Source organism: Podarcis bocagei (genome assembly GCF_964188305.1).
Source record: "Podarcis bocagei genome assembly, chromosome: 15".
Taxonomy (NCBI): domain Eukaryota; kingdom Metazoa; phylum Chordata; class Lepidosauria; order Squamata; family Lacertidae; genus Podarcis; species Podarcis bocagei.
The window spans coordinates 24,903,957-24,929,015 of NC_138141.1; the positions used below are offsets into that span (position 1 = coordinate 24,903,957).

The window sequence follows — 25,059 nt, forward strand, 5'->3', positions numbered from 1 at the left end:
TCACATTTGGAACCTGGCTATGTGAATAGCAAGTAATGTGGCTAGACGCATACAGAGAGATCTGAGTTCTTAAGAGGACGGGCATAATAGTAAGAGCTTGATGGTGAAAGGTAGAAGGTGACACTTTCCCCCTTGCCGCATAGCTCTCTATGTTTCTGTGGTTTGTGTGTGCATGCAAGTGTCTTACTGTTGGCATGTCCTCTTTATTTTATTTCTGTTCTCTTGTTTCTTCTCCATGTATTTGCAGCATGAACGACAGCACATCCGCAGAGTAAGCACTGGCTGTGTACTTCTGGGTTATTTTATCCTAGTTCTACTTTCCCCTTTCACCAGGTAAAAACAAGCAGTGCTGAAATAGGGCCAGTCCCCCAACTGAAGTTTGCAAATTCGGCTGTTTTGCTGTGCCAGTGACACCTATTGTTTGTTACACTTTAGGTTAGCTGGTCCTGAATACTTAGGAAGCTCTGCCTAAAATTAGACAGAAGTTAGCCCTCTTTAGCATTCCTTTATCCATGCAGTTAACAGTCTGCAGCAGTGATTCTGCTGTTCTTATTGTATAGGCTTCCCATGCATTTGAGGACCTTGGCTCCCCAATGCTTGCTGGGAACCTACAGAAGTTAAGAGCGGGTAAAATTATCAATAAAACACAACTGGAAACCCCAAAATATGTACATGACAAGAAGTGTACATAAAATAATATTATCAATTAAACACAGGGGGGGACAGTAAGAGGTGTTAAAACACAGCACATGTAACTAAATTTGTGTGTCTGGTTAGGATTGTGGAAATGAGAAAGAATCCATACTTTGGTTTTTAGTCATGCAAATGATGGAATATCTAGCAAGGGCTGTTCTTCACCAACCATCCTCTGAATTGTGCCTTAGGATAGGTGCAAGTCGTCTCTTAAGAGCTCCAGTTTCTTGTTGGTACCATTGGAAGCACTGGCCCTATTCCTGCTGTTTTTTTTACTGGCGTTCTTATCTCTGTCGAGCCTCCTGTGCTGATATTATCCTTTCTTTACTAGGCTGCTTTGCCCTGCATTATCCTTTTTGGTCCACAGAGGCCGCTCCTTCCCACATTCCTGTTTCATTCTTTTCCGTGGCAATAGCAAGTCCCACCTGTGTGTTTCTGTATAATCCCAAGTCTGTGTTTGCTTAGCCTCCCAAATGATTTTCAACATACGTTTCATTTGCATGCAGAATGCATGGAGGAGGCCGTTCAGTTCCAGGGTCTAATCCTGATTATTAAGAGGGTGCATATTTTTCCTTGCATGGCGAAGGAGCTGCCTTCCTCCTTAGCTGCCTACCTCCCCAACCCCCTGGATCCCTTGAGCACTGATAATAATAATAATAATAATAATAATAATAATAATAATAATAATAATAATAATAATTAATTTGTAACCCGCCCTCCCTGGCCGGAGCCGGGCTCAGGGAGGCTAACATCATGAAACTAAGACAGTATACAAAGAACATAAGAACATAAAAACAGGCAATCAATTAGTTAAAGTACATCTTAAAATTAGTTCAGAGCAAATTAAAATCTGGACCGATGACAGTCCACAGGTAAAATTGAGAGTGGTTAATATTCTCCAGGGCCAACTGTTACCACTGGTCTTATAAAGGACCTGTGTGCAGGCTAGGAGACCTATATAATGCTTGTTCTTATACAGAAAGAAAAGAATCAGACTGAACCCTGACCAAAGGCCTGGCGGAACAGCTCCGTCTTGCAGGCCCTGCGGAAAGATGTCAAATCCTGCAGGGCCCCAGTTTCTTGTGAGAGAGCATTCCACCAGGCTGGGGCCACGGCCGAAAAGGCCTTGGCTCTCGTCAAGGCCAGTCTAATCTTCCTGGGGCCTATGATCTTCAGGGTGTTATTATTTGCAGACCTTAAGATACTTCGTGGGGCATACCAGGAAAAGCGGTTCCATAGGTACAAGAGTCCTAGGCCGTATATGGCTTTAAATGTTAAAACCAGAACCTTAAACCTGATCCTGTACTCCCGCCAGGAGCCAGTGTAGCTGGTATAGCACTATATGAATGTGCTCCCGCAGTGAGGACCCCGTGAAGAGTCTCGCCGTGGCTTTCTGCACCCGCTGGAGTTTCTGGGTCAGTCTCAAGGGCAGCCCCACGTAGAGTGAGTTACAATAATCAAGCCTGGAGGTGACCGTCGCGTGGATCACAGTGGCGAAGTCAGGGCTAGAGAGATAAGGGACCAACTGCTTAGCTCGGCAGAGATAAAAAAATGCTGCCTTTGTTGTAGCTCTAACCTGCGCCACCATAGAAAGGAAGGCGTCGAAGATTACACTTGACGGAAGGCGCTGGCGCTAATTGCGCCCTGCAAAGGATGGGAGGTTATAAGATGATGAGGTTTATAAGATGCCATGATGTCATCTTATGGTGGAATTGGCAGAACTGCAAGCGTAGTTTTGAGAGGTCTACATGGTATGCCCAACAGAGCAGAAATGGGACAAAGGCAGAGCAGGTGAAAGGCAGAGCAAAGACTTTCTGCATGAGCTGGGAAAAATGGCTTTGTGAGTCATAGGCCACCTCTGTATAATGCACAGCACTGCAGGACCTGGCTTAAATCGGCCATTCTTTGGTTTCACAATACCTTCAGTAGGCTTTATTGCCTGGTGCAGAAGCAGGTATTGTGAGTTTTGTCTGTTTGGTTTGTTCTTTTTTTTTTTTAAGGAAAAAAGTAAGGTAAGGCTGGGGGAGACTTGGGAAAGTTTATACTCCCCTCTCATTTCTTCCTCTTGCTGGTTCCATCCTCTTTCCTTTGTTTTTCTTCTTCTTCTCTCTCTCTTTCTTCTTATAAATTTGCAAAAACAAAGCAGAACTTTAAAAAAACACAACTTTTGTATTTAAGCAGGGACACACATTTCAATAACATGCAAGAATGCAGAAATAAGCAGTACAATTAAATTACAATTAACCAATACAATGAAACAAATTAAAAGAATAAATATTAAAATCACACACAATTAAAATTCAACAGTAGAATTAAATTACAATTAACCAGTCAAAATTAATACAATACAATTAAAATTACAGTGAGAGGGAGCTTAAGTTTGGGTCATTTTGTTCACATTCTCTAGAAAAAATAATTATTATTGGCGGGCAGGGGGCTAAACATGGGTTTTTTTCTTTCTTTCTAAATATCAGGTTATTGTCCTTGAAGTCTTAGGCTTTTTCACTTTACAAAAGTTAGTACATCATTTTTTTAAAAAATGAAGTTATCACAGAAGGTAAAGGTTAACTTAGTTCCTCCCCACATACCCCCCCTCCCACTCCCCAGGGCTGTAGCCTCCTTCTTGTTGCCAAGTTCTTTTTATTGGGATTAAACATTGAGAGAAAACCTACCTCTGCAAAAATGCTCTGAGCACACCGGAACATTCTCAGTCATGCCTGCAAAGCACATGCGAGGCTGCTTTTCTCTGCTGCGCAGTAAAGGGATTTGAGCACTCAGCTTCTGGTTCTCTCTCTCTTTCTCTCTCTCTCTCTCTCTCTCTCTCACACACACACACACACACACACACACACACAGAGAGAGAGAGAGAGAGAGAGAGAGAGAGAGAGAGAGAGAGAGAGAGAGAGAGAAAAGCAGGCCACAACTTTCCTCCAGTTAGACATATTTTAAAAGGTCAGCTGCAACATACAGGCATAAACACTTGCTCTGGGGCAATAAATACCTGCTCTGGCAGGCAGCCTTTGAAACATACCAATCACTAGCAGTTGTTTGGCTCGTGAATGCTCAAAGCAGTCCGTGTGCGTCATTACGATCACCTTTCCAACAAATCTGTAACGTAGGTCAGTCAGTACTGTGACCTCCCCAACACCATCATTATCGGCCCCTTATTGTGAGCCTGGAAGAAGGTTGCATCTGCGGTGAGATTTGAACCGTAGGGAGCCGTCCTGCACCGAATCATATGATTTGGTCTGCCTAGCTCAGCACTGCCCACTCCCTGGCCAGATGGACAGCTGCTCTCCAGGCACCTTCTGCATGCCCTCTCCACCACCAAGCTACAGCCCTGCTCTCATGCTCTCTGCCTATGTGCTACATCAGGTCCACCTGTGTTTGTGCCTAAAAGAGTTTCAGTCTAGGGTTGCATATGAAACGCCTGACTAAAACAGGCAGTGGCAAATTGTTGTTTGAACCTGTGTGAAATCCAAGGGCTCGTGCATGCATGTGTGTGTCTGTTCAATCTACTATTGTGAGAACAGAGCACCTTTGCAGGTACCTTTTGACTTTATAGGTCAACACTGGAAAACTTTAAAAGTTTGCTGTGTGAAATTTAACCCATGTGAATCAACTGGCCTCTAAACTTCTGTTTGATATCCTCTGCTCGAAAAAGACCAGAACTGGCTGGCCAGCATGCCCCTGGTGGGACGGACGCAGGGGGCACTGTGGTCTCAACCGCTGAGCCTCTTGGGCTTGCTGATTGCAAGGTTGGCAGTTTGAATCTGCGTGATGGGGTGAGCTCCCGTTGCTCTGTCCCTGCTCCCACCAACCTAGCAGTTCGAAAGTATACCAGTGTGAGTAGATAAATAGGTACCGCTGCGGCGGGAAGGTAAATGGCGTTTCCTTGTGTGCTGGCTTTCGTAACAGTGTCTCGTTGCACCAGAAGCGGTTTAGCCATACTGGCCACATGACCCGGAAAGCTGTCTGTGGACAAACACTGTCCCCCTCGGCATGAAAGCGGAGATGAGCACCGCACCCTATAATTGAACTTGACTGGACTTAACCATCCATGAGTCCTTTACCTTTTTTACCTTTTACCATAGTAGCATGAGCTAGGAATTTGCTGAGTCAGATCTCCTCTCAATTGCAGACTCTTAGCTAGGTGGCTCTCTCAGGCTCAGAGCCCCTTCTCTCTCTTCTGGAAAACTGAAATTGATTGGAGGTGCCACCTTAAATGTGTGTTTTAGGGTTGTGGGTTTTTTTTTTGGAAAGCTTACTGAAATAAGCGTGAGAGATAAGTGCAAGTTCAACCTCCCTTTAACTAATTTCTGATTCTCTGACTTCTCAGTGTGAAGCCCTCAGGAAGGGTGCTCCACCCTACCACTGACATTAACAGGACCCACTGCTTGGGGGGGGGGGGATTCCCAGAGATAGTGGGGTCTACAGCAGCCAGCCTATGGAACCAGTGTGATGCATATTCATCTGCTCCCCCTGCTGGTTGCAATACACAATGCAGCCTGTGCAAAAAATGTTGAAGCTGCAATCCTGTGCCTTATTACCGCGGGGAGCAAATCCCAGTGGAGTTAATTGGACTTTTTCTGAGTTGGATCAGGCTGCCGGGGTAATTTTATTCTCTCAAATATATAAGACTCTAATCTGCTTAACTCCTGTCCTTTGAGATTGGCATGGCAGACACCCCATACTGCAGGCATAGGCGAACTCCAGCCCTCCAGATGTTTGGGACTACAATTCCCATCATCTCTAGCTAACAGGACCAGTGGTCAGGGATGATGGGAATTGTTGTCCCAAACATCTGGAGGGCCGGAGTTTGCCTATGCCTGCCCTACTGGCTCCCACTGCGAACCTTTTAGATTGTATCTTACCACAACCCTTGAATTAGAACGGAGTGTGCATCTGTGGCCATGTTTGCAACGTACACTTCAGAGAGCCAGTGTGGTGCAGTGGTTAGAATGTTGGACTAGGACTTGGGAGGCCTGGGTTCAAATCCCAATTCCGATCCATGCCATGGGTGCAGGAGTTTAGGATCGAGTCAATTGATCTAATGTTGTGGTGTCATGGTTATAATTCCAAGCTAAGACTTGGGAGACCAAAATAACCATGGAGAGGGGGAGAACCCATGTACAGCATCTTGAGCTCCTTGGTGGGGAAAGGTTGGATTAAATGCAATAAATAAATAAAGTGTAGTTCCTTAAGGGTGCTGAGAGTTGTTAGGAGATCCCTCTTCTCCTCACAGACCTGCAATTCCCAGAGTGGTTTAACAACCAGTCCCTCTCCACGGGAAACTCTGAAAATTGTAGCTCTTTGAGGGGGGGAAAAGGCTAACCCCTCTCAGCACCTTTAACACACTACAACTCCCATAATTCCTGGGGGGAGCCATTCCTGTTTAAAATAGCACCATAGCACTTTAAATGCAAGGCAGTGTGTGTCCTTCCTTGTTTCTCCTTTTCCTATCCACCCCCTGCTGATGTTTCAAGGCCTCCCAGTTTCTTCTCTGCAGTCAGCTTGGATTTCCTGTCCAGAGATTTTTCAGGGTGTTTTTTTCTCTCTCTCAAAAACAAACAGCTGGAGCCTATGAAACAGTTATTCCCCTGTGAAATCTGCCTCGCCCACCCACCCTCTTCCCAGTGCCATCCTGTCCCAGCTCCCTGTGTTTGCTGTAGAGTTAATGTTTACCACCCCGCCTCCGCATCTTTGGAGAGCTGCTCCTTTTTCTTCAGGGGTGGAGCTGGGCATCCGGAGATAGGAGACAACATCTTCCTTATCGGTATCTAATAGGTTTTCTCATCATCCAGGAACCAGAGATAAGGGGGTACTCCTTTAAATCAGCACAGGGGAGACACAGGCATTGACTCTAAACCAGCCAGCCTGCAGCTGGGGGCCAAATTATAAACCAGGTGTTGCCATGTAGGTGTTGCATGCAGCCAGCATCATAGCTTAAAAGGCAGGTGCTCCATCTCTCCCTTTGCAGCCACTGTACATACATACAGCATTTTGCACACCCGTGATTTGTGTCCTTGGTGGGCATAACTGCTGTCTCTCATAGCTGTCAACTTTCAGATTTGAAAACAAGGGATCAGCAGCCTCGAAAATAAGGAATCAGCAGCCTCACCTGTCCCGGGGACAGTCTACGGGATATCTAACAATCCGGGATAGCAGCGGGAAACGGCGCTGGAATAAGGAAATTTCCCACAAAAAAAGGGAAGGTTGACAGCTATGCTGCCTCTGTATGTGGACAAATACACGGGGTTAAGCACCATTTTTATACATGGTCTACTTTGTACCATCAGTCCTTATGGAATCCCAACAGCGTGGGGAGGGTGCAGAGAAACCACAAGTTGGGAAAAGGCTTTATTCCTCACTTCCAAATTCTCTGGCCTAAATTGCCCTCTCCTTAAGCTTCCTTCCTTCCTTCCTTCCTTCCTTCCTTCCTTCCTTCCTTCCTTCCTTCCTTCCTTTTATATCCCACCTTTCCAAGAAGGAGCTCAAAGTGCCATACCCAGTTCTCTGCCTCCTTGTTTTATCCTCAGAACAACCCTGTGAGGTAGGCTAGGCTGAGGCACAGAGACTGGCCCAAGGCCACCCAGTGGACTTCATGACTGGGTGAGGACTAGAACCCCAGCTTCTCAGATCTTAGTCTAACAAAGACCACTATGCTTGGATTAAGCTCTTGCCTTCTCAAATTTGTGCAGTTCTGAATGTGCACGAGTGACGTGAGTTTGGAAGTGTAGTCCATGTTCCCCAGCCCAAAGGCCCATTGATTTCTCCAGAAGTAGAAGGTCTTCGTTTGTGCTCTCTCATTTATGGAATAGAAGCCCACTACATATGGTTGAAATTGTGCAAGACTCTGCATGTTTGTTGTGGGGGTTTTTTGGGGGGGAAGGGGGCTTCCCCTCTTTTATTTTCAGGAAGTGGCAATAATAATAATAATAATAATAATAATAATAATAATAATAATGTGTTTCCCCAGCAACTCTGGGCGGCTTCCAGCAGAATATTAAAATACAATGATTTATCAAATATTAAAAGCTTCCCTAAACAGGGCTGCCTTCAGATGTCTTCTAAAAGTCAGCTAATTGTTTATTTCCTTGACATCTGATGGGAGGGCGTTCCACAGGGCGGGCGCCACTACTGAGAAGATCCTCTGCCTGGTTCCCTGTAACCTCACTTCTCACAATGAGGGAACCGCTAGAAGGCCCTCGGCGCTGGACCTCAGTGTCCGGGCAAAATGATGGGGGTGGAGACACTCCTTCAGGTATCCTGGGCCGAGGCCATTTAGGGCTTTAAAGGTTGTGCTCAGAAACATACTGGGAGCCAATGTAGGTCTTTCAGGACCACTCCCAGTCACCAGTCTAGCTGCTGCATTCTGGATTAGTTGTAGTCTCCGGGTCACCTTCAAAGGTAGCCCCACGTAGAGCGCATTGCAGTAGTCCAAGCTGGAGATAACCAGAGCATGCACCACTTAAGCCTTGTTTGGTAGCTAAAACATTTGCAAATCAAACATGAAATAAACATTCCCTTTAACAAACTTTTTTCATGATAACACTAATATTCATTGGTATGAATCCTGGCTATATTTAGCTGTTAACCTGGTAAACAAGGTTGAAACAAGCTTCTCATGCTAAGCAAGATTCAGCTGAATGTTGGCAGAAGAAAATTGGAACATGAGCTTCAGAATACATTTTTAAAAGCAAAGTATAATTTATCAACGGGAGTATAATGTTCTTCCTGCTTTCTGAAGGAGAATGGACAATGCCACTATTGAGTTAGTTCAACCAATGGTGATACTGGATGATGATGAATCTACATCTCCAGGATTAACAGCAACACCCATAAATGCAAAAACCAACTAACAACACATTATGACTGTTTAATTGTAGTGTTGTGCTTTCTATTGCTTAAAACTTGCTGGTCACCTCCCTGGAAATCTATTGAATGTAAGGTGGTGTTAGAAATGTTCTAAATTAAATAAGTAAATAAATTCGAGTTTGCATTTAACATTTTGTTTCATTTTTTTCAAAATGTTCCTAGTTCTTAAGTTCTGTCTATCATTTGCAGCTCATGTCAAGAGACGTATTCACCCAACCTACCTTGAACTGTTCACTTTTGGAGATTATTATGGTCACACCTGCACCATGCATTTAAAGCACGCGGCTTCCTGCAAAGGATCCTGAGAACTGTACTTGGTTAAGGGTGCTGGGGATCGTAACTTTATGAGGGGCAAATTTGTGACAGACAAATGTTGTCCATTCATTCAATCATCTGTGAACATATTGTGGAATATCTAGATTCCTCTTTATTCGGAGCATGTAACAGAACTTGGATAAGGGAGGTTATCTTGTAGCCTGCTCTTTTGTCGTCTTGTAACCCCCAAACAGATCTTGCTGCCCACTTTCTTTCCTGGCCATGCACCTAACTGCACTGTCCAGTCTCTTTCCACATATCCACTTTTCTTGTTTCAAGCTTTGCAAAGTGAAACACCTTATCCCTTATTTTTGAGTCCCACATAATGTGTGTGTATGCATCCATATTAAGAGCGTAATACCCACACTTGTTGGTAAGTATCTGTTCAATGAATTATTTTCTCTTATTAGGTTGCAGGAAAGCGGGTCTTCTACAGTCTAGGGCAGGGATTCCCAGACTTGAGTCTCCAGCTGTTGGATTACAACACCCATCATCATCCCTGAGAGAGAGCCAATGTGGTGTAATAGTTAAGAGCGGTAGACTTGTAATCTGGTGAACCGGGTTCGCATCTCCGCTCCTCCACATGCAGCTGCTGGGTGACCTTGGGCTAGTCACACTTCTTTGAAGTCTCTTAGCCCCACTCACCTCACAGAGTATTTGTTGTGGGGGAGGAAGGGAAAGGAAAATGTCAGCCGCTTTGAGACTCCTTTGGGTAGTGATAAAGCAGGATATCAAATCCAAACTCTTCTTATTCTCGTCTTCCCTAGATAGGAAGAACAGTGGTCAGGGACGATAAGAATTACAGTCAGAAAACAGCTGGAGACCCAAGTTTAGGAAACACTGGTCTTAAGAACCAGTATTTTCTGAACCTATACCCAGGTCCATTTGCCTACCTAAACAGCATCTACATATATTTGCATATCTTCCTGTGCAGCACTCATGTTACAGTAATTCTCATGCCACAGTTTACACCCCAGCTTTCAGAACGTACCTTATATATCCTATTTTAGATTCTTTCATTACATTTTGGCCACATTCACACCATCCATTTAAAGCAGTGGCATGACACTTTAAACAGTCATAGTTCCCCCCCTTCCCCGAATTCTGGGAGGTGCAGCTTGCTAAGGATGCTAAAAGTTGTTAGGCAACCCCTATTCTCCTTGTTGAGCTACTGTTCTCAGGGTTCCCTGTGAAAAATAAGTTATTGTAAACCACTCTGGGAATTGCAGGTCTGGGAAGGAAATAGGGGCCTCCTAACAACTCTCAGCACCATTAACGAACTACAGCTCCCATAATTCTTTGGGGGAAGTCATGACTGTTTAGACTGGTATCATAGTGCTGCTAAGGTATAGGCTAAATGTGGTCGAAATCTTGTTTGCTGTTAGTGAAAACTGAGACTATGTAATGCAGAAAGCGAAGAGGACTGGAAACCACACAGTCTCCAGAAATTATTGATTCAAATAAAACCTGGGGTGGTGGGTTGGCAGAACTTCAACTTCTTTTTCTTGCACACAATAAAAGTTGCAGATTAAAAACAAAACCTTTGCTGTTGAATATTTCTATGAAGAGAGCAGAATGAGGCAAGAGGGTCACCGAGTGACAAAACAGAGCAGTCTGGCTTTCTTGGGGCTGATTTCATCATCTCTGCTTCTGCAGATTGGCCTCTCTGCCTTCTTCTCCCCCCCCCCACCGCAACCCCAGCCCCAACACAAACGCTGTCCAGCCACTTTTGCAGTACAGGAAACATCTGCTGGAAGGGAGGACTGAGGCTGGGTTACTTCAGGGCATTGGCCCACAGAACAACCCTGAAACTTAAAGCGCGTGCAAGTCATTTCGATATCTTTTCCCCACCCGCTGCTCCCACAAGAAAAGTTAACAAGAGAGCAGAGCTGCCTTTTTGGAGAGAAGAGCCTGAATGAGGAGTGTCTGGGGCAGGCCCTGGACAGGGTTCAGAAACTGCTGTTTTGTGCACGCCTTCTGGGAGGGAAAAGGCTGAAACCAGCTCTCACTGCTCCAGAGATGCCAGCAGACTCTTGAGAATCAGTAGAAGATTGGAACCTGGAACTGGACGTCTTAGGTGATGTGGAAATCATTGCTGCCATGCCAGAGCCCAAGACGATTTGGACAGTGCCTACATGCTGAGATGCAAATCCTGCCAAGAGTCCTGCAGACTGGATGCCTGTGAGTGTGATATTGCTGTGGTCTGCTGCGAGCAACATTGTTGGGATTTCTCCAGCTGAAGGCACCACTGCAAAAGCAACTGGGCAACAGGAAGGCAAGGCAATATGTCAGCGAATAAACTTTTCTGAATGAACTTGTTTCTCCCAAAGCATCCTGCTGGAAGATTGATTATTCTTTTCTCTTCCCCTCCCCCTTTCCCTCCGACATGTGAGGTGGGAGTGGATAGTATTAATGCGCTTTTAAAGCAAGCATCTACTATTATTAATAATTTTGCTGAGTCCCGAAGGGAAAGTTTCGTTTTGTTCCCGAAATCCATGTACCCCTAAAGACTGAGAGTGAAAGGTAGCAAATAACAGCATGGATTCTCTGTCGGAATGCGGAGCAGTTTGGAGTCTTCTTCTTGACCTGGAGGACAAGAGGCTTCTATGGTACCTGGAACGCCTACATGAATTCTCCGAAGATTATGGCAGCTCTGGATGGGAAGAGATTCCAGCTGTGAGTGTCTTCTTGCCAAAGCCATGCCTCCCTCTCACATGGATGTTCTTGTGCTAACTTCCCTCCGCTCACTTAGGTTTTGCTGGCATGCAGAATCTGCCTTTGCCAAATTTATTTCCCCTTTTCAATTCCACGTGTTTTAATGTGTATTTTGTATTGCCTTGTGTGTCGCCTAGAGGCATCGTTGCATGCAGTGATTGATGAATGTAATGAATAAATTTTAGAACTGCTTATCCTAATCCATCACAAACATAGGGAAGGTTTGGAATCCAGTAGTAACAGCCTTTATCACCCCCTTATGCGCCTCAGTCAAGTCACACTGAAAATGAAATCCCGGTTCCTTTAGCTTTCTCTGGGTTTTTGCAAAACTTTGGGTCTAGATTCCTCCATCTAGTTTACTTAGCCTTCATCTAAAGTTAGCGTCAACTAAAAACCCATTCTTGGCCTTTTGATAATTTTTTACCAAGCAACAACTTCAGGACATTTGTAGTTGTCTAGCGTATATTACTATGAAAGCATAATGCGTGTGCACATGAAAACACACACACACATATGGAACACAGTTGTCATGCATGCAGCCTTTCCAAAACAAGAGATACAGCAATTAAATCCTTAAGGGCTTGACAGTTTCAGGAGGAGGGGGGCTCCTGTGTGATTATGTGGCTGTTTTTATTTTAGCTGAGACCTCAGAAATTTTTGTAATGCGTGAGAAAGTGTGTAGCCAGCTGGAATTCCTGTTCCTACAGGATTCCTATGTAACTTTATCAAAAATAAGAGAGATGCAGCAGGAATAATTCAAGTTCTAGCTGGGTTCAGGATGCGTTGCTGCTTAGGACTACAGCATCACGACAAAGTTGCAGTATCCTCACTATCTTGAAACTTGCAAATTGGGTTCCGTACTGACACACGGGAGCCGTGTCCCTTGTACATTCTTCCCAACAAAAGAACAGTCAGGATACAAAAACAATTACAGATTGCTTTCGAACTTCCAGCAGCAGCCCAGTTTTGAGCAAATGAGCTATTTTCCTTTTCTTTTCTTTTTGAAACCAGTCATTGTCCTGTAACAATTCATGACTGCTTCTTGGGTCTGTTAATCCATTCACAATCGTGCATTTCCTCCTGGCTGAACCAGAACTGATCTGGGCTACCCCTAGCCATAAAAATGGTTTCTTCATTGGATTGATAGTGAGGATACATCTGGTCCCACCAAGACTCAAGCTGTTAGATTTCAGCTCTAGTTACACCAGCCTGAGTTGCCACCAGTGTTGTGGATGTCCCTTCAAGTTTTCAGTTTTTGAGCATGTGTTTGTATATACTATATACAGCCGTACCTTAGTTGTTGAACGGAATCCGTTCCGAAACTCCGTTCGACTTCCAAAGACATTTGACAATCAAGGCATGGCTTCTGATTGGCTGCAGGAGCTTCCTGCATGCAATTGGAAGCCACGTCGGATGTTCAGCTTCCAAAGAACGTCTGCAAACTTGAACACTCACTTCCGGGTTTGCGGCATTCAGGAGCCAAAACGGACGAGTACCAAGGCGTTCAGCATCCAAGGTACAACTGTATGTGGGTTGCCAAATAGCTTCCATTTCCCCAGAACATTCCAGATTAAGCTATCCATTTGCCATGATTCTAGTGCGACTACTTATTTATTTGATGGGAAATCCTATCCTATAATGTCGCCTTACTCCATAACTTAAGACTCCATCAATTCAAAATTTGTCTCCTGAGGATGCTATAAATGGGAACGTCCCGTCACATTTTCCATTATTTTATCCCTTATTTTATTATCCCTCCTTAACATGAAGCTTTATAGAACACCTATTGTGACTCTTGGTTCAAAATAAAACCTGTGGCCACAACTATATCCATTTATCATATGAATACTGTCCAGTGTTCCACCCACAGATCTGATTAAATAAATCGCCTTGATAATATAAAGTAAGCCTAGGGCAAGACTATGATCTCCCCCACACCTTCTGCTGCCCTGTCCTCCTCTCTTGCCTTCTTGGTCCATGCCAAAACAAACAAATTTTGAACCCTCGATAAAATAGCATAAGGTCCTGATTAAATGTCAAAAAACAGTACCTTCATTTTTAATTGTTGCGTGAAAAATGTGGATTCCTTTGATTAAAATGTTTGGGAGGCTTTTGATGCAGACTATGTCCTACCCTCTCCTATGGTGTTGGGACTCTGTTGTGATCCAGACGCAATGAAAAACCCCCCTTTTCTTCTTCTACTCCTACAAGTTGTCACTCTCTCCCATATCTCCTATTGTTCCCCACCATTATCAACCCTCTCCCAGCTAGCTTTCTTCTTCCCTGCTTCCTTTCTGCAGCGTTTTGTAGTGGGATAATATCTTCCTTCACCACCCACTGCCTTCCCCAACACTTAGTTAGAGATGTTAATGTATCCTTTTATAGTGTACCCTTCTTGCCGCTTTCCCTCTGATCTTCTTTACCTCCCTTTCTTTCTAATGAACTCTCCGCCGTTCGCAGGTGCTGAGCCCAACCTACAAACAGCGGAACGAAGACTTCAGGAAACTCTTCAAGCAGCTCCCCGACTCAGAGCGCCTCATAGTTGGTGAGTCCCCCCTCAAGTATTTCCCCCCGTTGGTGAGAGCAGAGGTTTCGGTCGTGTTGTAAATGTCAGCCTTTCTAATTCGGGATGCAGAAAGTTTCATCCTTGGCAAAGGTTAAGTATCTCTGAAAGAAAGAGAGGCCAGACCCTGGGTACCTGCTTCCCTTGTAGTAGAAGTTAAGACTTTTGGGGACATCACTGAACTTGGTACTCGTTTTCCTACCTGTCTGACTAATTGTAGTCCTTGGAATATATCTGGCATCAGTTTCATGGTGGTTCGGGGGCAGATGGTATGGAAGCCAACAGGTATTGAAGAAAGTAGCTATTCAAATTTTAAAATTCGTCCTTTGCGCTCTTTTCACTATACTTTGGGTAGCTTTCTGTTGAACAAGTTATCTGCACCTACAGAGATGTTAGGAAGGGCGATTATTAGCAACTGTAAGAAACAGTCTATCTTAAATCGCTTGAAAACCTTGTAGTGTCATTTTTCTTATGTAGATTTCAGTTGGGTTGGTTATCGAACATTTGGTGGTTACTACTGCAACAGAGATGAAAACAAAACCTAGTATAATTTTTCCTATATGTTTGAATTTTCTATATGGCAAACTGTTTTTCAATAATTGAAGATGGGAACTATCATAATGGAGAAGTGTATTTGCATCAGAAGGCTTTCTATGTGCAGATCCTCTTAGTCAACACGTAATAAATAATATAATATCTCAGATCTTTTAATTCTGAGGCAGAGATAATAACTATCAGCAAGTAGTAGTGAAAATTAAGTACTTCTTGTATTCATGGATTGATATTTTCTCTTGTGGGACCATTTTCCTTTTCAACTTGTTTTATTCCTTGCTATCAACCTACAAAGTGTCTCTCCCTCACAAGGGACAATCTTGATACATTACTGCAAATAAAGAAGAGTTTGTGAAATTTCCAAAAAATCATGCTAGATGTACCCAATTCCCTTTTTAAAGAATCATTGCAGAATTGCTGTGCATCCCAACAGTCAATAAATTAATAAGGAACCCAGGGGCATTCAGAGTAGATGGTGTCTGATAAGTGCTCCTTGTATTTAATTATTTTGATTGACATTTCACCCAAAAAAATCAGGCTTGAAAGTGATAATGGACAGGGAGATAAACCTGTTTGCAGAAGTACTGGAGATCAAAAGAAACTGGGTTGAAAAGTGATCAGAACTGGAAACTGAATTAAAGGAATTTAATGTGAAAGTAAAAGAACAGAAATCAGCTAAGATGAAAGTGTCCTAAATAATCTTGGTTATGTAAGGATCTGCTTCCAAAATGTTTTAATTTGTGGATTTGAATGTGACTTGCATATGACTGATTATTGCTGTCATCACCCAATTGTTCACAAAGGCAGATGCAATAGTAAATATATTGCAGCATTTTAAGGACTTGAATCAGTGATCTTTTCACTCGAAGAAGAAGCTTACATCCTGGGGAATGGGAAAGAAACGATAGAAATTAAGTAGATAACTTCATAGTTGATAACTATTAGACAGATTGTATGTGGGGACGCATGCCGTAATAGAGGGTTATCTTTTGTTCCTACTCTGAAACATCATCCAGAACAAACAAGAGTAGATCTTTATCAATTTATTAGTATTCTTAGGACCCAAACCCGATGGAAAAGTCCCCTTTCCTTGTGCTTCTCTGATAAGTCTCCCATATCTCCTGCCGTTTCCCACCACCATAAGTGCTCTCCAAACTAGCTTTCCTCTTTCATTCTTTCCTGTTTACACATTTAGCAACTGCGTGAATAACTTTTAAAAAGGAAATAGCAGCCATGGAAGCGTAATTTGAATCAAGAGCCTGGTGTGAGGATTGGGGGGGGGAGGGCTTTAATCCATTGTCCCATTGGAGCTAATCCAAATGATGATTATTACATTTATATACACCATTTCTCCATGCAACTCAAGGTAGCACAGATGGTTCTCTCCCCTCCCCATTTTCTCCTTACAACAATCCTGTGAGGTAGGCCAATGACTGGCCCAAGGTCACCCAGTGATCTTCATGACCAAATGGGGATTTGAACCCTGCTCTCCCAGCATCTCTAACTTTGCTGGCTCTCATGCTGGATTGAGGCACCTGCTAGTTGCTTCAGGAGAAAAGTTTCCAGTCACACTAATAGTGTCTTGTCCAGTTTGGCCTTTAGGTCGAACACACCATATTTTGAAAGCATAGAAGAAGACTTTGATCCTTGAGCCAGCCCTTTGAGGATGAGGTCATCTTTTGTTCCACTAGGTTAGGACCTGTTTATCCTGCCATCCAACTATTTCAGGAATTAGTTTTCAAAGTTCTTGAGGAAATGGAACAGAACCCTCCCCAGGGTAGGGAAAAACAAGATGGTTTTGAAAGGGATATCTTACATTAGGACAGGGGTCAGCAACCTTTTTCAGCCATGGGCCAGTCCACCGTCCCTCAGACCACGTGGTGGGCCGGACTATATTTTGAAAAAAATAATAAAAATGAACGAATTCCTATGCCCCACAAATAACCCAGAGATGCATTTTAAATAAAAGGACACATTCTACTCATGTAAAAACACTAGGCAGGCCCCACAAATAACCCAGAGATCCATTTTAAATAAAAGGACACATTCTAGTCATGCAAAAACATGCTGATTCCTGGACTGTCCGTGGGCTGGATTGAGAAGGCGGTTGGGCCACATCCAGTCCCCGCGCCTTAGGTTGCCTACCCCTGCATTAGGATCTATCTAGGAGGCTGGTTAGGGTTGGATTAGTATAAGTATGGATAGTAGTAACTGCAAGTTAGAACAACCAAGAGCACTTTTGCTGCCTCCGTTGGACACCAAACAAGATGAATTGAACAGAAATTAGAGCTTTTCTTTGAGAAAGGAGAACAGTGGGATAGGTAGTACTGAATACCAGGTTTTGAATAACATCTCTTCCCAGGAACTTCTATTTTCTGAGTTGCCTCGTACAAGAACGTTCTACCCTCACCAGGAAGAGCCTTTGTTTCAGTCAATAACTTCACATTAGAGCCATTCATCCTGACGTGTGGGCCTTTTGATTTAAGTCATTACATCTCAAGCAAAGAGTATTTATAGGCTTCTGGAGACTTCATTGAGAAGTTACAGTTGGTTAATTGAATGGAAGGAAATGCTGTATTCAAGTCTATTGGCATTGGAGTCTTCTACACAAGTATTCTACAAAGGGATACACCGTGTCTGTGTATTGCACTTCTTTATAACCCTTGCTGAAATACTTTTGACCAAGTATTACTTTAATCAGCTAACACACAAATACACACATTCTCTCTCTATTTTCTTTTGGTAGGTGAGCAATGTCAACATGGGATTTTGCACGGCCCTTAGATGGCAGAATTTAAGCATACATTTGCATCATTCACATTTTATTAGGATCGGCCACCACAAGCTCTCGCGAAGATTTAACATGCCAGGGGAACAGAGTGCATACTCTCTAACCAGTGAATGAAAACTATGAATTCACATCCCGTAATTCCCACAATCATTACATGCTAATAAATCAAAATTTCATTTCTGCATGATCTTGTTATGTAGTGACAAAATAATTCGGGGCTTGTTTACAATATTGGGTGATGGTGGGGACAATTCTAAACATGTTGATTTCAAATCTGAAAGTATATTTCTAAGGAAGGAAGGTTAATTTCCTGTTTTAATGAAGAAAAAGTGATGCAGACTAACACCCATCTTTGAAAGCTCAATGGAATCATGCAGTCATAGAACTATGGAGTTGGAAGGGACCCCAGTGGCAATCTAGTCCAACCCCTGCAATGCAGGAATTAGAACTAAAGACTCCCAGACAGCTTGGACGGGCAGCCAGACAATTCAAAAGGCACAAGCTCCCTTTGTTCTCTCTCTTCCACCAATCCCGTGCAAACGTCCCTGTTTACTTGCCCTGTTCACACTCCTGATCGCGATAAGAATACACTGCTTCTGTTATGACAGTTTCCCATCCCATTCTCAAATGCACTCTTTTTGGCGCTTGCTTAAAACATTTTTGTTTTGCCAAGCCTACCCAGAAGTACAGAACGTTTGCGTGTGTTTTGATTTTAGTTATTATTTGAATGTCTTAAATAACTGCGCATAACTGTCTTTACTGATAGTTTTATTCTTTTTATAAACTTGCTTTGAGGTTGTTTCTACAATATATAAATTTAATGAGGAAAATATATAAAAATAATGTATAAAAATAATTTATCATACCGGCAGTTTTTATGTATCAGAAGGAAATAATGCTTACATCTCATATTTTAATTCTAAGGCAGAGGTGCAAAGTCAGTAATTTGTTCATCATGATCTATTTGGAAAGTACTGTATAGTAAGAACAGTACAAGAGAAGTTTTTGTGTTTTTTTTTAAACTTCTCTACCTCATTTTGAGCATTTTTTCTTGGGGTGTGCTGTTTTCTTTTATCTGTTGCTGGCTTCATTACTCAGGAGGCCTGCACCTCATTCCTGATATCTTTTAGGGTCATCCATAAAGTACACCCCACATCAAGAGGAATAAGGCAGAGGAGCAAAATAATGAAAGAGGAGGTACAGTGGTACCTTGGTTCCCGAACAGCTTAGTTGCTGAACAAATTGGCCACAAACCTGGAAGTAAGTGTTCTGGTTTGTGAAAGTTTTTAGTAAGCCAAATGTCGGATGTGGCTTTTGCAGCTTCCAGTTGAGGGCAGGAAGCTCCTGCAGCCGATCGGAAGCCGCGCCTTGGTTTTCTAACGGTTCCAGGAGTCGAAAGGACTTCCGGAACAGATTAAGTTTGACAACCAAGGTACCACTGTATAGACCATCGAGAGGAGGGTGCAAAATGTGGCTGGGTAACATTTTTGAAAGGCAATGTGTTTCATCTCTCTCTCTCCCCCCCCCCCATTAAGCAGCATCCCCAAATATACAGTGGTACCTCGGGTTACAGATGCTTCAGGTTACAGACTCTGCTAACCCAGAAATAGTACCTCGGGTTAAGAACTTTGCTTCAGGATGATAACAGAAATGGTGCGGTGGCAGCGGGAGGCCCATTAGCTAAAGTGGTACCTCAGGTTAAGGATAATTTCAGGTTAAGAACATACCTCCAGGATAACAACAACAACAACAACAACAACAACAACAACAATAATTTATTATTTATACCCTGCCCATCTGGCTGGGTTTCCCCAGCCACTCTGGGCGGCTTCCAACTGAATATTGAAAACAGTACAGCATCAAACATTAAAAACTTCCCTAAAGAGGGCTGCCTTCAGATGACTTTTAAAAGTAAAATAGTTGTTTATTGCTTTGACATCAGCTGGGAGGGCATTCCACAGGGCAGGTGCCACTACCGAGAAGGCCCTCTGCCTGGTTCCCTGTAACCTTACTTCTCGCAATGAGGGAACCGCCAGAAGGCCCTCGGCACTGGATCTCAGTGTCCGGGCTGAACGATGGGGGTGGAGACACTCCTTCAGGTATACTGGACCGAGGCCGTTTAGGGCTTTAAAGGTCAGCACCAACACTTTTAATTGTGCTCGGAAACGTACTGGGAGCCAATGCAGATCTCTCAGAACCGGTGTTATGTGGTCCCGGCAGCCACTCCCAGTCACCAGTCTAGCTGCCGCATTCTGGATTAATTGCAGTTTCCGGGTCACCTTCAAAGGTAGCCCCACGTAGAGCGCATTGCAGTAGTCCAAGCGGGAGATAACTAGAGCATGCACCACTCTGGCAAGACAGTCCGCGGGCAGGTAGGGTCTTAGCCTGCGTACCAGGTGGAGCTGGTAGACAGCTGCCCTGGACACAGAATTAACCTGTGCTTCCATGGACAGCTGAGAGTCCAAAATGACTAACAGGCTGCGCACCTGGTCCTTCAGGGGCACAGTTACCCCATTCAGGACCAGGGAATCCCCCACACCCGCCTGCCCCCTGTCCCCCAAAAACAGTACTTCTGTCTTCTCCGGATTCAACCTCAATCTGTTAGCCGCCATCCATCCTCCAACAGCCTCCAGGCACCCACACAGGACCTTCACCGCCTTCACTAGTTCTGATTTAAAGGAGAGGTAGAGCTGGGTGTCATCTGCATACTGATGAACACCCAGCCCAAACCCCCTGATGATCTCTCCCAGCGGCTTCATATAGATAATAAAAAGCATGGGGGAGAGGACGGAACCCTGAGGCACCCCACAAGTGAGAGCCCAGGGGTCTGAACACTCATCTCCCACCACCACTTTCTGGACACGGCCCAGGAGAAAGGAGCGGAACCACCGTATAACAGTGCTCCCAGCTCCAAGCCCCTCTAGATGGTCCAGAAGGATGTTATGGTCAATGGTGTCAAAGGCCGCTGAGAGATCCTGCAGAACTAGGAAACAGCTCTCACCTTTGTCCCTAGCCCGCCGGAGATCATCAACCAGCACGACCAAGGCAGTTTCAGTCCCATGATGAGGCCTGAATCCCGATTGGAAGGGACCCAAATGGTCCGCATCCTCCAGGCGTGCTTGGAGTTGTCTGGCAACCACCCGCTCAATCACCTTGCCCAAGAATGGCAGATTTGAGACTGGGTGATAGTTGGCCAAATTGGCTGGGTCTAAAGATGTTTTTTTAAGAAGCGGTTTAATGACCGCCTCTTTCAGCGGGTCTGGGAAGGCTCCCTCACCGAGGGAAGCATTCACCACCCTGCAGAGCCCATCGCCCAGCCCTTCCCGGCTCGCTTTTATCAGCCAGGATGGGCAAGGATCAAGGAGACAGGTGGTCGGTTTCACTTGTCGAAGCAGCCTGTCCACATCCTCGGAGGTAACAGATTGAAATTGATCCCATGTAACAGGACTAGACAGAACTCTAGTACTCTCCCACCCTGGCCCTGCTCCCACGGTGGAGTCTACCTCCTTCTGAATCTAAGCGACTTTATCTGCAAAAAACTTTGCAAAAGCATTGCAGGAGATCTTGGGGTCCCTACCAGGCCCCGGTGGTGCAGGTGGTTCCGATAGATTGCGAACCACCTGAAAAAGTCTCCTGCTGCTGTTTTCTGCAGATGCAATGGAGGCGGCGAAGAAGGCCCTCTTTGCCATCGCCATTGCCACTTGGTAGGCTCGACGTTGAGCTCTAGCCTGTGTCCGGTCTTATTCAGAATGAGTTTTCTGCCACCGGCGCTCTAGCCATCTCAACGATTGTTTCATTACCCTCAGCTCCGGGGAAAACCACAGGGCTGTCCGGGCTCCATGCAATCGGAGAGGGCGCTTCGGAGCCAGACAGTCAATAGCCCTGGTTAACTCCGCATGAATGAATTAAGTTCTTAACCCGAGGAACCACTGTACTCATTTTTCACTTTATTCTGACAAATCTCCCAGGCGCCTTTCCTTTCAGTGGCTTCCCTTCACTATTTATCACATTTATTAGTCACCCCATGCCCAGGAGGATCCCCTGGGCAGCAAACAGTTGAAACAATTTAAAAACACAAGTCCAATAAAGCGGATGAGTTTTCATGTTGCCATTATTTAGACTGTAGCCTTGCTGGCTGTGCTGTGCTTATTTTATACCATGTGTGACTCCCAGCTGTTTTTAGATTCCTAAGAAATATGCATTGTTTCTGTTGGTGATGGCAACACCCTCTTACCTCTCTGCAGATTACTCCTGTGCACTTCAAAGAGACATTCTCCTGCAGGGCCGACTCTACCTCTCTGAAAACTGGATATGCTTCTATAGCAACATTTTCCGCTGGGAAACACTGGTGGGTGCCTTCCTTAGCCCCTCTACCAATGGGCTTATTTCAGGACCATTCTGAAAACGCTGCACTCAGTCGGTTTGCTAACACTTTCCTTCATCTCCTTTATTTTGTTTTTGCACAGTTGACTGTCCGTTTGAAGGACATCTGCTCTATGACCAAGGAAAAAACTGCACGGCTCATTCCTAACGCTATCCAAGTTTGCACTGACACTGAAAAGGTGCGTGCCGGAATCGTCAGTTCTTGACACATCCGAAGAATCGAGTGCAGAGGGCTCTGCTGGTAGACAGGGAACCTGCTCTGAACTCTTGAGTTGAGACAGACAAGAGTTGGCCCCAGGAATTGACTGACACGGTGCAGAATTCCTTGGGGTGCATTTGACAGCTGCAAAAAGAAAATTTACTAGTAAAATGAGCATAAAGGTAGCCTGGTGGATCAGGTCAATGGCCCATTTAGTCCAGCATCCTGTTCTCAGTTTGGAGTGAGACAGTAAAGTTTAAGGATGCTTCCATTTGAGGCCTTATGTCACAAATGGGTCATTCAGACCCAGTTGTCCTGTATATACATTTGGCACATTCACTTTCTCTCATTCCTGGTTTCTCAGTTCAGGCTGGCATTTTTGAGACAATGACAAAGTGTGGGTGCTACGAAAAACACATGTTCTTAAGTGGCACCAATTCCACAGTAAAGCTCCCATCTGGAAGAGAGTTGAAAGTGCCAGGGTATTTATATTTGTCTTGTTGTTCCTTGAACCAAGCAAGTTTTTGCAGAGTTTTGAGACAATGCAAAGCACTGCAGGATGTGTTTACTGTAGGTAAATTTGGGGTGTATTATATACAAACAATGAGCAGTGATCCTTCACTCAGTTCTACAAAAACCATCTAGGCTCATTTGCCCCTATGAAGCCTTTAGCAAGTTCCCCTTGGACCCAATTCTTGGTCCTTGAAATGGCGACTGAGAGTGCAGTCCTACAACCATGTACCTGGGAGTAAGTCCCATTGAATTCAGTGGGCTATATGTCTGAGTAGACATGTATAAGAATGCGCCTGTGCCTTTGCTCATTCTCCATCACTTGTTCCTCTCTTACTGTTGACATTTCAATTGTAGATTCCTTGGGTAGAGGCTTGTTTCTCTTGCTGATAAAAACTCTCAAAAGTTTCACTTATGGCGCTGAATACCTTAATCATAATTTAATGATGTGTGCTGAGGGTGGTGTATCACAGGCTGTCGGTTTGGCAGAAACAGTTAAATGCAGAGGTCAACAGGTGAAAAGAACACTTGGACCAGCTCTGTGACATGCATACTGTTCCCTGGACCACCCTAGCTGTGGAAAAATAAATTCAAGGCTATGAAACGGATAGTGTAACAAAGGGGTGTTATGTAAGTAGCTTACTGAGTCTAAGTTGCATAAGTAATGCATTTGCTCGTTTTGCCTTACTACCACCAAGCTTCTCAGTTCTCATATAATTTGATCGGAAAATAGCAAGCTCTCTGCTTCACTTTGCCAAATCTCTGTTCTCCACAGCACTTTTTCACTTCCTTCGGCGCCCGAGACAGGACATACATGATGATGTTCAGGCTCTGGCAGAATGCCCTCCTTGAAAAGGTAAATGGAGATGTGGGGACGCTCCTCACATAGATATGAATCTGTTTATTTATATGAAAGGTACAAACTCTTCCCTTTTGCAATACTTTGTCAAAGAAGCTGACAAACAGTCAAACTCACATACTATAACGGAAAAGCAATTAGAACAGTACAGGTAAAAAGGACACTAACCACACGTCAGCATTCTGAACGTGAGGTACCACAGCAGAAAAGGCCCCAATATTTTGAGTTTACAATTTTTGAGTGCTCCAAATACTGTGTCTTAGTGATGCTTACAGCACTCTTATAAAGTTCACCCGTATTGCCGGGTGTGATGTATGAGAAGCGGTAAGTTGATTAAGAGAACCCATTGATGATAATTGAACTGGGTACATCCTTGCTCATGGCTCTTTGGTTTTTTTAAAAATAAAAAGGCTACACTGCACCACCTCTTTAATTAAACTTTTCCCATCTGAGGTTTGCTTTGTCCTGGACTATGAGCTTTGTCAAGCCTCACCAGAAGTTCATCTTGTTCAGGAAGACAGAAGTTCATCTTGTTCAGGAAGAATGCACCGGGTTTTTATTTTTTAACAAATGGTTTCTTTTTATCACCCTCTTTACACAATCTCGCCTTTCCTAGCCTCATGGTTTACAAACCGCAAGCTTCTTTCTGAATTCCAACATTGGTTAGAAATTTTAAGGCCCTGTTTTGATGATGTGATTATGACATGCCTGCCTGCGCACATCCCAACAGCTGTTTGGCTTGGCTTTCAAGGACGTCTTTCTCTTTTCCATCTCCCCTTTTTAGGGCTACCAGTGCATTTGACCCTTTCACATATTAACTTTTGAGAATCCAGCTCTTCGTGTACAAGGCTTCCATTGTTTCAGTCTAAAAGCCTCAAGGGAAATATATATACATGCATATATGCATAGATAGCTACCAGAGACTGTAGCCTGCTTCAGATCACTTTTTCTTTAAAGTATTGTTGGTGACGTGCAGTTGGTTTGTTTTTTTAAATAAACTCAAATCATGATGTTATTGACAATGGCTACCTATTCTACATTTGTCAACATAGGAATTCTCTGCACTGTGGCTTCCAAACCAAGGCATTGGTCGCAAGAGCCTTGCATGATTTTCACATGTGATGACACATACAGTTTTTTGTTGGTGCATTTAGTACAGATCTTGTGGTGGAAAAAAATAGGTAGATGTCATAATTAGGTTTGGAGCCATAAGCAAGCGTAGTTCGTCTGCTTGGGTTTTGTCACCTTCCTATGGAGAGGTCCCAATCCACAGTGTTTCTCTCCACAGCCCCTGTGTCCAAAGGAGCTCTGGCACTTTGTGCATCAGTGTTATGGCAGTGAACTAGGGCTGACGAGCGATGATGAAGACTACGTGCCTCCTGACGATGATTTCAACACGATGGGGTACGTTGAGCTAAAGCGTGCGGAGACGTGTCAAACAAACTTTAGCGCACAAGGGTCAGAAGCTGGATCTGCCTCAGGCACTCGCGTGGGCCAGGAATGCTGGATCAGGCCAGGGTGGGAAATATGCTTCATTTCCTTCTGACCTTACTATGTGCAATTTGCCACCCCCACCATGTATGCCTGTAACTTCATGTATC

General features: G+C 44.2%; 1 protein-coding gene across 9 annotated transcripts in view; it reads left to right on the forward strand.

The window, feature by feature from the left end:
* GRAMD1B (GRAM domain containing 1B) overlaps nt 1-25,059 on the forward strand; it is a 218,406-nt gene that overhangs the window by 169,942 nt on the left and 23,405 nt on the right. For 7 of the 9 annotated variants that reach the window (XM_081172500.1, XM_081172499.1, XM_081172503.1 and 4 more), the window contains 6 exons: nt 248-271; nt 14,062-14,146; nt 21,752-21,855; nt 21,974-22,069; nt 23,375-23,455; nt 24,747-24,862. In XM_081172500.1, the coding sequence (XP_081028626.1) occupies nt 248-271; nt 14,062-14,146; nt 21,752-21,855; nt 21,974-22,069; nt 23,375-23,455; nt 24,747-24,862 (506 nt within the window). The remainder of the gene's footprint in view (nt 1-247; nt 272-14,061; nt 14,147-21,751; nt 21,856-21,973; nt 22,070-23,374; nt 23,456-24,746; nt 24,863-25,059) is intronic. The other 2 variants (XM_081172502.1, XM_081172501.1) reach the window with 1 other exon arrangement.